The 16,388-nt window shown below is 37.0% G+C and overlaps 1 protein-coding gene across 8 annotated transcripts in view; it reads right to left on the reverse strand.

Moving 5' to 3' along the window:
• Positions 1-15,419, reverse strand: part of LOC113659133 — a 62,916-nt gene extending 47,497 nt beyond the window's left edge. For 2 of the 8 annotated variants that reach the window (XM_047801209.1, XM_047801210.1), the window contains exons 1-3: positions 14,720-15,092; positions 10,412-10,732; positions 3,906-4,148 (exon numbers count right to left, since the gene is read on the reverse strand). In XM_047801209.1, coding sequence (XP_047657165.1) covers positions 3,906-4,148; positions 10,412-10,732; positions 14,720-14,768 — 613 coding nt within the window. In that variant the 5' untranslated portion in view covers positions 14,769-15,092. Of the gene's footprint in view, positions 1-2,353; positions 2,594-3,011; positions 3,330-3,905; positions 4,149-10,411; positions 10,733-14,719; positions 15,134-15,269 lie in introns of those variants that run through there. The other 6 variants (XM_047801204.1, XM_047801206.1, XM_047801203.1 and 3 more) reach the window with 6 other exon arrangements.
• Between the last annotated feature and the right edge of the window lie 969 nt (positions 15,420-16,388).

Raw genomic sequence — 16,388 nt, forward strand, 5'->3', positions numbered from 1 at the left:
TATGCTGATGATACACAACTTATCTTCTCTTTCCCACCCTCAGATGCCACAGCTTCTGACCAGATCTCAGCATGTCTGGCAGAAATTTCATCATGGATGACTGCTCATCAGTTAAAGCTCAATCCTAGCAAAACTGAACTGCTGTTCATCCCAGGTGATTCATCCCTAGGTCATGATCTTGCTATATCCTTGCACAACGATCTGACCTCCCCTTCAGCCACAGCTCACAACCTTGGGGTAACCATGGACTATCAACTGTCCTTTTCCTCTCATGTTGCTAATGTCGGTTTCTTCTCTACAACATTAGAAGGATTCGGCCAATTTTTGTCCACACAGACTGTTCAGGTACTTGTTCACTGCTGGCAGGTCTACCTATGAACGCAATCCGTCCGCTGCAAATGATCCAAAATGCAGCTGCCCAGCTTGTTTTCTACCTGCCAAAGTTCCCGCATACCACCCCCGCTGCTGCGATCCCTCAAGGATTTAAAGGAGGGGAAATTACAGAAGTCGTGCCGGATTGGTGCGCCTCTTGAACAGCTGATTAGCAGCTGATGCAGCTTATTACGTGGCCTGCCTGAACTAACGCGATGCTTGATACCACTGTGTGTATATATATATAGTAGCTTCTTGTAATTAGCTATTTTTGATAAAAGCATTTAGCTTTAGAAAACAGAAAACGCTAACAAAAAGATGACAGATTTGTGGGTTTGGGTGGATTTAGTCACTAGTGTAGTAAGAGTGGATGTTGTTAGTCAAGAGTGTGTGGGTGTGGGTTGGGTTAGACACAAATGTCTTTGGCAGTGGGTAGGGTTAGTCACAAGTGTATGTGGGAGTGGGCAGGGTTAGTCTCTAGTGTCTGTGGAAGTGGGTGGGGTTAGTCACTAGTGTCTGTGGCGTTTGGTGTATTTAGTCACAAATGTATGTTGGAGTGTGTAAGGTTATTCACTAGTGTCTGTGGGAGTAAATATGGGTGTGGTTGTGATTAGTCACAAATGTCTGTGGGAGTGGTCAGGGTTAGTCTCTAGTGTCTATGGGTGTGTGTGGTTTGTCACAAGTGTATGTGGGAGTGGGCAGCGTTAGTCACAAATGTCTGTGGGAGTGGGTGGGGTTAGTGAAATATGTCTGTTGGATTAGGTAGGGTTAGTTACTAGTGTCTGTGCTAGTGGATAGGGCTAGACACAAATGTTTCTGGTAGTGGGTACAGTCACCATTGTTTAGTCACAATTGTCTGTGGGATCATTTGGGGTTTGTCTGAAATATCTGGGGAAGTGGGTGGAGTTAGTCACTAGTGTCTGTAGGAGTGTTTGTAGGAGAGAGCACCAAAGTCAGCTCCGCTGCAGCAGACTGTGAGGCGGGGAGGAAAAACTCCCACCAAAATCAGGAGCGCCAATATTTCACTCACCCTTGGCCAAGAAAACACAACAGAAAGCCAGACTCAGCAGCTATGTTCTGGACTGCTGATCTCCCCTGGGATCCTGAACCACGCTGTTGACCCCCTTAAGTAGCTTAGACTACTGCTCCTTTACCACTATGCAATATATATATATATATATATATATATATATATATATATATATATATATTGTTTAATAAATCCACACTGTGTGAGCACAACTCCCGGACTTTGTGCTGTTCTTCCCTGTTCCTCTGATAAAAGGTTTTACAGTAGTGTTCGTCACAAATGTCTGTAGGAGTTGGTGGGGTTTGTCACAAATGTCTGTAGGAGTGGGTTGGGTTAATGACTAGTGTCTATGGGAGTGGGTGTGGTTAGTCACAAATGTCTGTGGGAGTGAAGGGGGTTAGTCACAAATGTCTGTAGGAGTGGATGGGGTTAGTCATAAATCACTGTGGCAGTGGGTAGTGTGTGAGGATAGTCACAAATATCTGTGGCACTGGCTGGGGTTGATCATAAATGTCTGTTGGAGTGGGTTGGGTTAATGACTAGTGTCTATGGGAGTGGGTGTGGTTAGTCACAAATGTCTGTGGGAGTGAAGGGGGTTAGTCACAATTGTCTGTAGGAGTGGATGGGGTTAGTCATAAATCAGTATTAGTTAAAATGTCGGCCACATTGGGTGGTGTTTGTCAAGAGTGTTTGTGTATGTGTAAAGATAATTACGCAATAGTGTCTAAAGAATCGAATCTGATCAGTTAAACTTTAGAGTGGTGCAAAGAGGAGAAATCAATCTCTGTGAATGAGTAGGTGGGATTTTTCAAGACTGTATATGGGCACAGGCAATTTTAGTCAAGGCTGTCCTCAGGATCTGTTGATATCTGGTTGTTTTGTGTCTGTGTACACAAACTGCTGCATTGGAATTTTGGTCTTCAAATGATTCTTTAGAAAAGACAGACTCACCAGTACATTGGTGGAGTTCAACAGTATTGTGGTCATAACTGACGTGATTTTCTACATGGCAGGTGATGTTTCCTTGATGGTCTTGTTCCATTGTGACAGTGCTGGTCCCGTTCTCCAGTTGAGGGAGCTCGTCAATATCAGAAGTCCAGCTGAAACTGAGGTTGTCTCCATCAGCAGAACAGTTCAATCTCATTCCAAGGGACAAGCAGCTGTATGACACTGTCACCAAGGACACCTGAGCTGTAGATTAGAGATAAACACCTCAGAATAAATTACTAAACACAGAATCAGAAACAAAGAAACATAATCTCAAAACAGAAAGAGGTAGAGACACAAAGATGTTCAACAAACACAGATAAAGACTTTATACACAAACCATAAAAAGATTGTCAGCGAAAATGACAGTCTTTGACAATGACAATGAAGCCTCCCTTGCATAAAAATGCTAAACTTTTTCTGTTTACTTTACTTTTTATGTTTAAAGACAGTATTAATCACATCAAACATTATAATTTTTTTTTAATTAATCGCATCTGAAAAGTTTTTTAAATAAAATAAATCTTGAGAGAGACTATAGTGTGGATAAATGATTATATTTTATTCATTTATGAAATAACTTGTGTGCAGTGTGATGTGATTAGAGGTTGTGTGGTCCTACCTTCAATGTTCACCTGGAGAGTATAACTGCCTTTACTTCTCCTGTCTCCATCAATGATGTTTAAAGTGTATGTTCCAGAGTCGCTCCTCTCTGCACTGGTTAGTATCATAGTTTTATTATCATTAACAAACTGCCATCTTGGGAGACGTGGTGTTGGTGGGTAACTTTGGGTTTTTCTATATGTTAAAATTAAACTAGTGGTCTTTAGGTCAAACCCATCCTCCCAGGGCATTTGCAGGTGCAGTCGTTGTCCCACAACTACATAACACGGATTCCTCTGATTAAATCTACAGACATCATGATCCTGAAAAAGCATGCCTGTAGATGAAGAAAGAATCATCACCATTCTTTTAATATTATTGCAAACTGAAACACACCTCTGATCTGTGTAAACTTTAAAGGTCTGAGTTAATCTTTGGCAAGTGAATTAGTTATTTGTTGGATTTGGATTTTAGTCTGATTAGATGGATGATGAAGGCATTCAGAGATAAATATATATATATATATATATATATATATATATATATATATATATATATATATATATATATATATATATATTATATTTTTGAATATTCATTAAAAGATGATTGATGAGATGGGAGTGGTTGGGGTTAATCACTAGTCTGGGTGGGATTATTCTGTGGATGAGTAAAGAGAATTACTCAGTAGTGTCTGCCAAGAGTGGGAGTTAACATTTATTAGAAGGTACAAGGAGAAATCAAACTTGTGAAGTAGCAAGTGGGATTATTAAAGACTGTATATGGGGACTGGCAAGATTAGTCAAGGCTGTCCTCAGGATTAGTTGGGTTCTTGCTTTTTGGTCTCTGTGTTCCAAAACTGCTGCATTGGATTTTTATTCATTAAATCCTTCTTTATAAAAGACAGACTCACCAGGACATTGGTGGAGTTCAGCAGTATCGTGGTGACGGCTGACATGATTTTCTACATGGCAGGTGATGTTTCCTTGATGGTGTTGTTCCAGTGTGACAGTGCTGGTCCCGTTCTCCAGTTGAGGGAGTGTTTTAAAGTCAGAAGTCCAGCTGAAGTGAAGGTTGTCTCCATCAGCAGAACAGGTCACTTTCATGACTCCAGAGAACAAGCAGTTGTAGGAAACTTTCACTGAGGACACCTGAGCTGTAGATTAGAGATAAACACCTCAGAATAAATTACTAAACACATTATCAAACCAGAAATACAAGAACAAATATGAAACACAGCAACATAATCTCAAATCAGAAAGAAGTAGAGGAACAATGATGTTCAGCAAAAGCACAGAGGAAGACTTCATATATGAGCCTAACAAAGTTTGTCTGAAAAAAGTCTACTTCACAAATATATATTATAGATTTTTTTAGATATTATAGATTTTCTAATTAAAATCCTCAGCTTTACATTTTTATGTTTAAAGACAAGACAATAGAGGTAGCAATGACCGTTTTAATCACATCAAACATTATCTTTTTTTTTTAAATAAATCGCATCTGAAAAGTATTTTTTGTCCATCACACATACCACATTATCTGAAACCTAGCAAGAGTCCTGAAGGAACTTTGCTCATATATAATATGATATATGATGTTGTTTTGTTAAATATGTACATTTCTGCATTTTTATTAAAATAGTACAAATAAACATTGAGTGTGGATGAATGTTTAGATTTTATACATTTATGAACTAACTTGTAGTGTGCAGTGTGATGTGTGCAGTGTGATGTGTGCAGTGTGATTTTCAAGAGGCGGTTGAAGACCTACTGTACTTATTCAGGAAACATTTCAACTAGCACTTCCTTCCCTATCTTTTGCATTGAAAAAAAAACAAAAAAAAAAAAAACTTTGACACTTTTTCATTGTAACTTTGAACAAATGTTTTAAACTCATGGTATCTTAAGTATGTAACCTAGTGAACCAGCATTAATGTATTCAATGTTAGAGATTTAAGCACTCATGTACGTCGCTCTGGATAGGGGCGTCTGCCAAATGCTGTAAATGTAAATGTAAATGTAAATGTGATTAGAGGTTGTGTGGTCCTACCTTCAATGTTCACCTGGAGGGTAGATCTGCCTTTACTTCTCCCGTCTCCATCAAAGATGTGTAAAGTGTGTGTTCCAGAGTCGTTCCTCTCTGCACTGGTTAGTATCATAGTTTTATTATCATTAACAAACTGCCATCTTGAGAGACGTGGTGTTGGTGGGGAAATTTGGGTTTTTCTATATCTTAAAATTAAACTAGTGATCATTAGGTCAAACCCATCCTCCCAGGGCATTTGCAGGTGCAGTCGTTGTCCCACAGCTACATAACATGGTTTACTTTGATTAAATCTACAGACATGATCCTGAAACAGTGAACCTACAGAGGAAGAAAAAATCACTAGCATTCTGTTAATATTATTGCAAACTCAAACACACTTCTGATCTGAGTAAACTTCAAACCTCTATGTTTATCTTCACCAATTATTAATTTACTTATTTAAAAACAAACAATATTGTTAACAGCACAGGTGATTTAAGGATAAATAAATGATATTTCAGCAGACTTGTGTCATTCACTGAAAATTGTTTTATCAATGAAACTAACATTTTTTCCCAACATCATCTAAAGTTTAAAGTTTGCATCAACACAGACTAAAGTTAATTATATACAAAACATTAAAAATGACCCAATGTAGATGATGCACCATTTGCATGAACACATAACAAAACAGTAATACACATAAAACAAAAATTGATTAATGAAGTCTTTGACAGAAAAAAAACATTCTCTACTTTTGAAGGGCAGGAAGTGTTCATTAAAAGCTGACCGATTTACTGATATCTGATCTCACAGGTTTAAACTACATTTAGACCATTTCTCATTTCATAAAGCAGAAACTGTACAACTGCACATGTAGTAAATAAAGGAATCATGCATTATTAGAGGATAAAACTTACCCATGACAACGTGGTTGTAAATCAACAGGACTCCAAAAATGATCTGTATTCTCATTTTGTCCAGAGAACAGTCTTCTCTCTGTACTTGGTGGAGATCTTGGACCTGAGTGATGAACGACTACAAAAGCAACATGAAGCTGCTTTTACAGAACTAATAATACTTTTCTAAGAAACAGGAAGTTCCATGCACAGTCTAGAGCCCTTGATTTAGAAGTGGTAAAGCAGCCCTGTGGTTTGTTTGTCTTGTCTGAGGAAATATTTTTCACACTCATACTTACAGTACATGGTCATACAGGGTCTATAAACCTCTCACAACAGCCTGGTCCTTTTTATGTCAAATCTTGTTACTGTTGATGTTACAGTGTGTCTCATCCTTGTCCCCATGTTTGTTTCCTGCCCTTACTAGTGTTAATGATTAGTTGTTCTGGTTCATTTCTAAATAGAATCTGCACTTACATCTGTCTTTATTTATTAGTACTACCCATCCATTTAATTCTGAAATTCTGACACATATTTTCTTTCTTTCTTTCTTTCTTTCTTTCTTTCTTTCTTTCTTTCTTTCTTTCTTCCTAGAACCAAGCACTTCAATTGCTCTACACCACACACACAAGCTTAAATGCATATGCAGGTAAATAAATCATAACTCCTCCACTCTATATTACTTACGTTGTAAAATAAATCTGCTTTATTCAAGAGCAAGTATAATAAAGCATTGGGAGAATTATTATTACAATATAGTACAAAAATGAAAGTTATATGTGTACTATGAGTTAGCAGGGGTGTTAAACCTCAGGTGTTAATTCTTCAGGCATGATATCACACATACTCATGAACACGGTGAAACTGAACAATTTATTTTTTTTGGCATCTTTTCACAGAAAGCAAAAGGGAAATGTGCTCTAGTCTTATATAGTCATAGATAATATAGTATATTGATCATAATATATACATATATTGCAATGAACATTAAATCATTTTTAAAAATATCATTTAAATAAATACATGCCACAGACATTTAAACCAACACCACAGAAAGTGTTAGCCATCGTATGAACTCAAAATCCACTCACGGCTGAATTAGACATTTTGATCATTTATTACATTCACGTAACTTTAAAAAAAGAAACAAGGAAGAAAACAACCTCGCTTTTTTAAATAGAGATGCAGACACGGTGTTAAAGAAAATCGAGCAACTCAGACTTAAGAAGCTGCAGCTGTAAATTTAACATTTTAAACTGCAACATGTTTAATTGGGTACCAAAAGTGTTAACTATGATTAAGTACCATGGTGAAGGAACACATGCGTAACAACAGTAAAATCTTCTTCTTCTTTTTTTTTTTAATTAAGCCCAATTCTAGGCATATTTCCTTAATTCAGATATGATGTATAGTATTGCCAGATATTTCTGCTTATTTACATTCAAATCTTCATTTATAAATCTAAAATAAATTTCTTAAGACATTTTTAGAGTTAAATTCAATTGAATTAAAGTTAACACTTTTTCATTAAAATAACTACGAACACTGTTTCTTGGTGGAAAACACTATGGATTAAAAATGGCAAATGCATTTAACTAAATTAAACACACATGCACACACAGGGAAATTAAGCTTAGCTAATCCACCAATTGCCATATCTTGGGAGGTCAGAGGAAACCCACAAACAGTTAAAAAACTGCAATTGCAATAGTTCCGCACTAAGTGGAGTAAAATGGCATCAACCTCTTCAGATGCATCTTTAGACAGGCTGAGATTGTGTCACTCACTGACTGTGCTGGACTCCTGAGTACACACAATCTTCTTGTACTTTTGGCAGCTTGCTCTTTTTTTGTGCAGGAGTGTTAAACACCAGCTCTCCATACTGCACATCGTCCTCTTTCTTCTTCTGGTTGGATGTGACCACCGTGCCGTACTCCACACCCTCGTTCTGCGCTGGGGCTGAACCACAAAACAACACCACACAGATAAATCACTGAAATCAAATTGATTTATGTACTTAGTATTGAACAGGCTTTTAACTTATAATAAAATGGTATATAACATAACTGCAATTATCTAATCAAGTGGCCTGCAAAAAAAAACCTCATGAAACAAAAAAAGGTCTAAAGAGCTTCCGTCAGTGACTTTCACTGTGGTGTGTTTTTGGTGCCAGATGAGATGGTTTGACTTTCAAAAACTGCTGATATCCTGGAACATTCACATATAAGAATATAGCATTAGGGGCATGGTTGAGTCTTATTGCTGAAAGTTTACATATGTGTTACTTATGTGAGTGTAAGTAACACATATGTTTGTGTGTGTGTGTGTGTGTGTGTGTGTGTGTGTGTGTGTGTGTGTGTGTGTGTGTGTGTGTGTGTGTGTGTGTGTGTGTGTGTAAGGGGTGGGGTGTAACAATTTGAACTGATCCACACTGCAGGAACTGAAGTCACACTTGCTTTTATCTTCTATTGCACTTTTGTCTAAGTAAACTCCCACATAATCTGCTGATTAATCAGACTCTATAGCTCAGACCTAGAAAACATCTATTAGCTAAATAGCTGATAATTACTAGGCAAGCTTAGTTTAACTAACCAACCCAAGTAACTAAGATCACAACATTAAACAGCATTAAGCATTTCAGATTTCCTTATTTTATAACACCACCGTATTGATGAACCCATCCCAACTTTAATCCAGTGCGTATATTATCAAAGTCTGGTAAAGTCTTTCACGTACTGGGTCTTGTCTCTGTCCTGTTAATGGCTGATTGGGTGATGTCCGCGTACACAAGGTCCTTCCCATCCTGAGAAGGTTCTGTCAAAAAATCACACATCTATAATACCCCAAAAAGCTACAGAAAATTACAAAAGATTCAGAAATACAGTCTGGGACATGACTGGCCATTAAAAAAATCATCGTTTATAAGATCATACAGATACAGATTAAGCACAAGCATAAAAAAATAAATTCATGATTTTAATGTCTTGGTTTTTCTTTTTTCAGAACTACAAATATTCTAAAATGTGATCTCAAAAAACGTGACTTTGACAATTGTTTGTTTTCTGTGAAATTTGTGAAAACACAGATTCCTTCTAACCTTCTTTGTTCTTTAGGCTTTGTCTCTTCTTGTAGATGTAAACCACTAAGACAACTAGTACAATGAGAATAACACAAACCGAGCCCAGGATAGGCAGAATGACAGAGTCTACAAGAAGAAAGACAAAAACATTTCAGTCATTTAAGATAATGAAAACAAACTGGATTTGAACTCAGGCGTATACTAATCGTACGTGTTTTATTATATTTAGCATGACAAAGTTTCTCATGTAGTAATTCCTCTTTTAGTCAGTAGCACTTGACTTTGCTCCTCTCTGACCTTATCTACTAACCATGATGTCACCTTTATCATTGAAAACCAGTGAAACATTAATACATTCTCAGCTGATGACAAGCTAAAGAATTGACATATATGGACAAAACTGGAAGGATTTGTTTAGGGATTTTTGGTTTGTTTTCCATACCACCAGGGATTGACATGTGGTATATGTGATAAAGCCTTTGCGTTATAGTCAGTTGTACAATTCTTAGAAATTCTACTGCTAAAAATAATCCAGTGTGCATAGCCTGCCGCATACAGCGAACACCAGGAGAGTGTAGGTATAATAAATAAGCAGTTACTTAGCAACAAGTTTGACCAATCGGAATTTGATTTGATAATTACCACAGGCAACAGTAGCTGAGCGTGTGAGTTGAGCATCAAACACAGAATCAATATAGATTATGTAAATAAAAGGTTAAGGAATTTTATCCTTAACTGGATTTCACTAGGGATGCAATGTTAATTTATTATTTAAATAAAAATAAATAAATAAAATCCAGACTCACAGCTACATTCCGGGAGTTTAATGGAATTTGTGTCATTACTGATGTTATTTTTGACATGGCAGGTGACGTCTACATTATGTATTTTTTTGTCCAGTACGAGAGTTTTGTTGTTGTTCTCAAACTGAGTTATTGTATCAGAATTCCAGCTGAAGTGCAGGTTGTCTCCATCAGCAGAACAGTACACTTTCCTGACCTGAGGGAACATGCAGCTGTAGGATAATGTCACTGAGGACACCCTGGCTGTAGGTGACAATGTAAAAATAAAATAAAATATTGGTAGGTAATGATATCCTTTCTCCTGAATTACTGTAGTTATTGCTTGATATTTATATGATGATGGTTTGGTGAAAGCATCTGGATACATTTTTGAACAGCCGAAAGAGGAAATTTAAATTAAGCCCATTTTTCACAATTTTCATTTGACATTTTATAAATACACCTTCATCTGCTATTACTATAAAAGGCTTTCCAAACCATTTAAGAATTCAGCAGAATTGATTTGTGTGTGTCACAGTTTTACATTTCAAGAATGAATTCTAATAGGCAAATGTTAAAGTGTGTTTTAAACTATTAAAGGTTCATGTGATTAGCAGTTGTGTGGTCCTACCTTCAATGTTCACCTGGAGAGTAGAATTGCCTTTACTTCTCCCGTCTACATCAAAGATGTTTAAAGTGTATGTTCCAGAGTCGTTCCTCTCTGCACTGGTTAGTATCATAGTTTTATTATCATTAACAAACTGCCATCTTGGGAGACGTGGTGTTGGTGTTGGGGAACTTTGGTTTTTTCTATATCTTAAAATTAAACTAGTGGTCTTTAGGTCAAACCCATCCTCCAGCGGCATTTGCAGGTGCAGTCGTTGTCCCACAGCTACATAACACTGATTACTTTGATTAAATCTACAGACAACATGATCCTGAAATAGTGAACCTGCAGAGGAAGAAAAAATGATCATCTTTCTGTTGTTATTCCTGTTGCAATATTATTTCACACTAACACAACAGGGGCCCGTTGCACAAAAGTAGAATTAAGACATCCAGGATAAATGACTGAGCTGAGCTCAATGAATCCAAAACAAGTGAGTCCAGGCTAAATTGGTGGCACAACAACCAAGCCAGGATGAGCAGACACGGATTCATCAAGCCAGGTGTAACCAATCCTGGATATGTGCGCGCTCACGGCTCACTCAAACAGACCCGCCACTGATCACAGATTCACTGATTCACCATGGCAACTAGAGCGGCGTACTTTCCCCCATCGGAGGCACAAATCCTCATGGAGGCATATGAGGAGGTAAAAGACATAAAGAAGAAAGGCAACACCGCCACAGTGATAAAGCAAAGAGAAAAAGAGTGGCAAAGTATTGCAGACCGCCTGAATGCGTAAGTAGTGCACATTTACACACTCACCGCTCCGCTGAAACATCACAATTACAATCCAAATAGTTAATTCACATCTCCAAAAACGCAGTTGTACTCTGATTATGAAACAGTTGAACTTTTAATTGAAATGGACTGCAGATATGAACGAAACTGTGTAAAGTAACTTCATCACACTGCCTTAAATTATTACTACGCTCACTAGAACGGTTTAATCTTAGCTGTTGTACTCTGCTTCTTATGTTCACCGATTTTTCTGTGTGTTCCCCTGCTTTTATTAATGTAAAGCTGCTTTGAAACAATGAAACACTTGTGAAAAGCGCTATATTATAAAATATAATTGAATTGAATAAATAGATGAGCTACTAACAATAATCACTTTAATTTATATAGCGCCTTTCAAAGGACCCAAGGTCGCTTGCTCACTGACTCCATTGAATGTTCTTGTGTGATAAAGAAAGTGTCTCTTTTCGTGTGTGGTGTGCATTAACAACCCAGTGTCATGGCAGTTCGTGACACAGGTCACGAAATGTAATCTGTTTGATTTCCCTTTTTTTCGTGTCAGTCAGCACGACTTTTGTATTTCACTAGGTTGCATCTTTCGAGTCTGCAGCACGTTTTTCTTTCTGCCACTCGGAAACATTGTTTTTGCTCATTTGTTATTCATTTTTAATCTTTAAGCACTACATTACACAACATTTAACCAGGAGATTTTATCCTTGTTTTCATTGCTTTATATTCTGTAGGGTAATAACCATTGTGCTATGGTTTCTTTTCTAAGAAAAGCCGTTTATCCATCTATTTAGTGTGTCAAATCGGGCAGTAAACTAAATACTACAGTACCCATGAGTCTTATCTACTTTTACTATGTTGATGACGTCAGCTAAAACTACCTGATGACCCACCGCCGATTCTCTTTTAATGATCTCCTCATTTTTCTTTCAACACATAAACACGAAAGTGTGCTTGATCATTCAACAATACGATGTCATGACCATCCGTTTTATTTGATTCTCCTGATTTCTGCAGGCCGTGAATTCTCCTTCATTGCACTCAAACCACTTCCTAGGTAATGTTACTTGAATGTAATGATCAAATTTGAACCCTTAGAATTGGCAAAACCCTGAAAGAATACAGAAATCACCCAATCGCAAAGCCAAGAAACCATAGCACAATGGTTATTACCCTACAGAATATAAAGCAATAAAAACAAGTATAAAATCTCCTGGTTAAATGTTGAGTAATGTAGTGCTTAAAGTTTAAAAATTAATAACAACTGAGCAAAAACAATGCTTCCGAGTGGCAGAAAGAAAAACGTGCTGCAGACACGAAAGATGCTTCCTATTGAAATACATTAGATCAAAAGTTGTGCTGAGTGACACGAAAAAAAGGGAAATTCGTGTCCACGAACACGAATCAAACAGATTACATTTCGTGACCTATGTCACAATATGCCATGAGACTAAACATGACCGGGCCAAAACAGTCCACTTTTTACATCATGGCTGTGTCAAGAATATCACTGTGTTTATGAGGTAGTAATGATGAGATTTTGTGTTGACAGGTGAATTCTCTGGTGTGTTGCTGGGAGACAGGGGGTATGGCTGCCAGCCTTTTTCCTGAAACCTTTCACAGACCCCCAGGAAGCACAGCAGGCCTACAACCATGCCCATGCCAGGACCAGGGCCAGAGTTGAAATGACCTTTGGCCTCCTGAAGGCACGCTTTCACTGCCTTCACAAATTAAGGGTCAGCCCTGTGAGGGCATGTAACATTACTGTGGCTTGTGCTGTCCTCCACAATGTGGCCTGCCTGAAGAAGGAGAGGGCCCCCAGACTGCCACCAGCCATGGACTGGGACAATCCGGCAATCTTCCCTGATGACGACAGTGGTCGGCTGCTGAGGGACCAATATGTGTTATTATTACTTATTATTAGTTATTATTACTACTAATTACTAATTGTTTTAGTTAGTATGTGTGCTTTCAATATTTGTTAAATATGTCCTGCGGTTGCAGAGGAATTTGGGGGGTTTTGTGTTCAATATATATATATATATTTTTTTTTAGATGATTTGGAATCTTATGATGTTTTTGCTGTATACTGTGTACAATACAATACAATACAAGCTTGCAGGGAGGCTACTGCATCCATTCATTTGTCTGTTCATTTGATGTGTATGGATTTGTCCTGCATTTATTTCAGTGTGCAGACATGCGGGGTGTGTTATATACATTCAAAAGTCTGTGTATTTTGTTGTATAATATGCTTTGATTCTGTGCTATCTTGTATAGTCACTGTGTGACTTCAGTTTCGAAAGGAGCTGATGGTTTACCTGCTTTGTTTTATCCTTATTCAATAAAGGAACAATGTTACACTAATGTTTTTATATTTATATGGAATGTGTATTTTATACGACAGAGTATTAGGGCCACACTGAGAAAGAAGGAATGTCATAAATTTATGAGGCTGGTTCTTTCTGTGGAAAAGATGCATATTCTTTTTACAATCCTGATACTTATGACAATGCTGATGTGCCAAAAGATTAATTATGTCCTTGTTTTTTTTCCTTGCATATTAACAACTGTCCTCCTCCAAAACAATGGGTTACAATATTATGACTTCATTCTCGAAGTCTGTGAATTTTCTTTTTTTTTTTCTCTGTGGCCCTAATATTTTATCATTTTATATATATAGCCTTATAGTCTATGGGAAACTGTAAATTATCTAATGATAGCAACATCATCTAAAAATCATAATTTTTCCAAAAATTAATGATCACAAACCTTTAAATAATGGCAGTGGGTCTAGTTATATGTGATAACAATGTATAGTGGGCAGTGGAATATCTATTGGTTTCCGCTTGTGGTGACTGCTGACTGACAGAAGGGATGAGATTAAATAGATCCTGGAATTTATCCTGGTCTGGAGCAGGCTAGCTCCACAGAATAAATCTCCATGGTAATTTATACCATAACATCCTAATGCCCCCTAATCCAGCTTTAGTGCAACCGAATCACGGATAAATTGAGCCAGGATCACCAAGATATACCGGCTTAATCCCTTATCCTACTTTTGTGCAATAGGCCCCAGAATTTCTTAATAATAGTCTGTGGATTTGTCTGCTTAATCACACACCAAATTCGACTGAAAAAGGAATTCCTTTCACAAACATAGTGGGAAGTCGGTCTCAAGCTATTAACAAAACAAAATATAGAAGCTTTAACACAAAAAAGAAACCTGTTAACATTGTGTATAGACGTGCTATAAAATTATGTATTTGCAATTTTGTAAAATTTGGAATCTGTTATGAAAGAAGAATATCATGATATCACGGTCTGAAACTGGAAACCTTTAAACTCATAATATGAATGTTTATTGGAAAAGTGAAGTATCTTTAATGCTTAATAAGGTAGTACAGAATAGTAAAAGGGAAAGAAAGAAAGAAAGAAAGAAAGAAAGAAAGAAAGAAAGAAAGAAAGAAAGAAAGAATTATTTCTCTCCTAGCATAAATAAATTGTGTTTCCGGGGCACACCTACCCAAAGCAGCTCCTGTGAATGTCAGCAGGATCCCAAAGATGATCTGCATTTTTGTTCCCTTTGCTAAGTCCAGAGAAAAGAGGTCAAAACATCCAGAAACACACAAACATACTGAAGGGAAATGAACACAGTGCTGTTCTCTCTGAAGCTGTTCACTAGCTGAAGATATTTACACTTAGACCGACACCAGCGCACACACACGCCTATGTGAAACACGACAGACACGCTGAAACCGTGGGTAATGTCTTACACGACAAATAACATTCTTGTCAGGTGAAAAATAGGAAGTAAGATAACACTTCTGCAATGTCCACTTCCTGTTTTCTCTCTTAAACAGAAATGGACAGAATATTACAATTAGTTTCAATACTAAAGAAATATATTTTCCTTTCTAATTTATTTCCAGAAAAATCAGACCACTAATAGAAGAAATGGAAGAATTTCAAGAAATGGAAGAAAAGGACAAGTTTTTCAGTCATCTGACACAGAAGTAGATACTGTTTATTATATAAGAAATAAAAACATAACATGGAGCCTTTAAAATACTCACAGATGTAGTGATGAAGCTGAGTTTCTGTTGTAAGTTATTTTCGTGTAACGGCATGTTTCAGTGTATTATTCCTCTTATTCCACAGCTTTTTGCTATCATAAAGATTTCATGTTTTTTGACTATTGTTTTTTTGGAACATTTAAAGTTGAGTAACAAGTTGTGTAACATTGCAAAGACCAGTTAGTTCCTGTTGCCTCTTACATTATATCAGACATAAACACTAGTTCCCTCTACACTCTTTTTGTAAGGCAAAAGGCAAACTCGGTGAGCAGAATAGACTCTAGATTATTTGAATTATAAATGATAGGTACAGTATCTCACAGAAGTGAGTACCCCCCTCACATTTTTGTAAATATTTTATCATAACATTTCATGTGACAACACTGAAGAAATGAGACAGCTACAATGTAGTGAGTGTACAGCTTGTATAACAGTGTAAGTTTGCTGTCCCATTAAAATAACTCAACACAATTATTAATATCTAAACCGCTGGCCGCAAAAGTGAGTGCACCCCTAAGTGAAAATGTCCAAATTGGGCCCAAAGTGTCTATTTTGTGTGGCCACCATTAATTTCCAGCACTGCCTTAATTCTCTTGGGCATGGAATTCACCAGAGTGTCACAGGGGACAGCAAATTTACACTGTTGTACACTCACTATTTTACATTGGAGCAAAGTGTCATTTCTTCAGTGTTTACAAAAGTGTGAGGGGTGTATTCACTATTCACTTCTGTGATATATATATTAATAAGAAAGGAAGTAACCATTTTTAAGGGTAATATTACTCTAATAAAGATTTTTTTAGTCACATTCATGACTAATTTCAGACATGACAGCGATGACTGAACACCCAAATACGGACAGGCAAAGAGTTATAGCGTGATATACTGTATCTAGAGCTTCTTGAATATGTATCACATTTTGATTCAAATTAAAAATAATTTTTAATTAAAACTGGTTAGAAAACAAGCCCCAGAAACTTGTCCCTTAGTGAAATGTTGACCTGCTATTTAAAAATTGTGTATGAAAAAAAACTCAGTTGAATGAGTGGAGGAGATCCTACACAATGGTGATTAACACTGTGAACATCACAAACCCCAAATAACTGATACCTCTGAAAT

Source organism: Tachysurus fulvidraco, chromosome 15 (genome assembly GCF_022655615.1).
Source record: "Tachysurus fulvidraco isolate hzauxx_2018 chromosome 15, HZAU_PFXX_2.0, whole genome shotgun sequence".
Taxonomy (NCBI): Eukaryota; Metazoa; Chordata; class Actinopteri; order Siluriformes; family Bagridae; genus Tachysurus; species Tachysurus fulvidraco.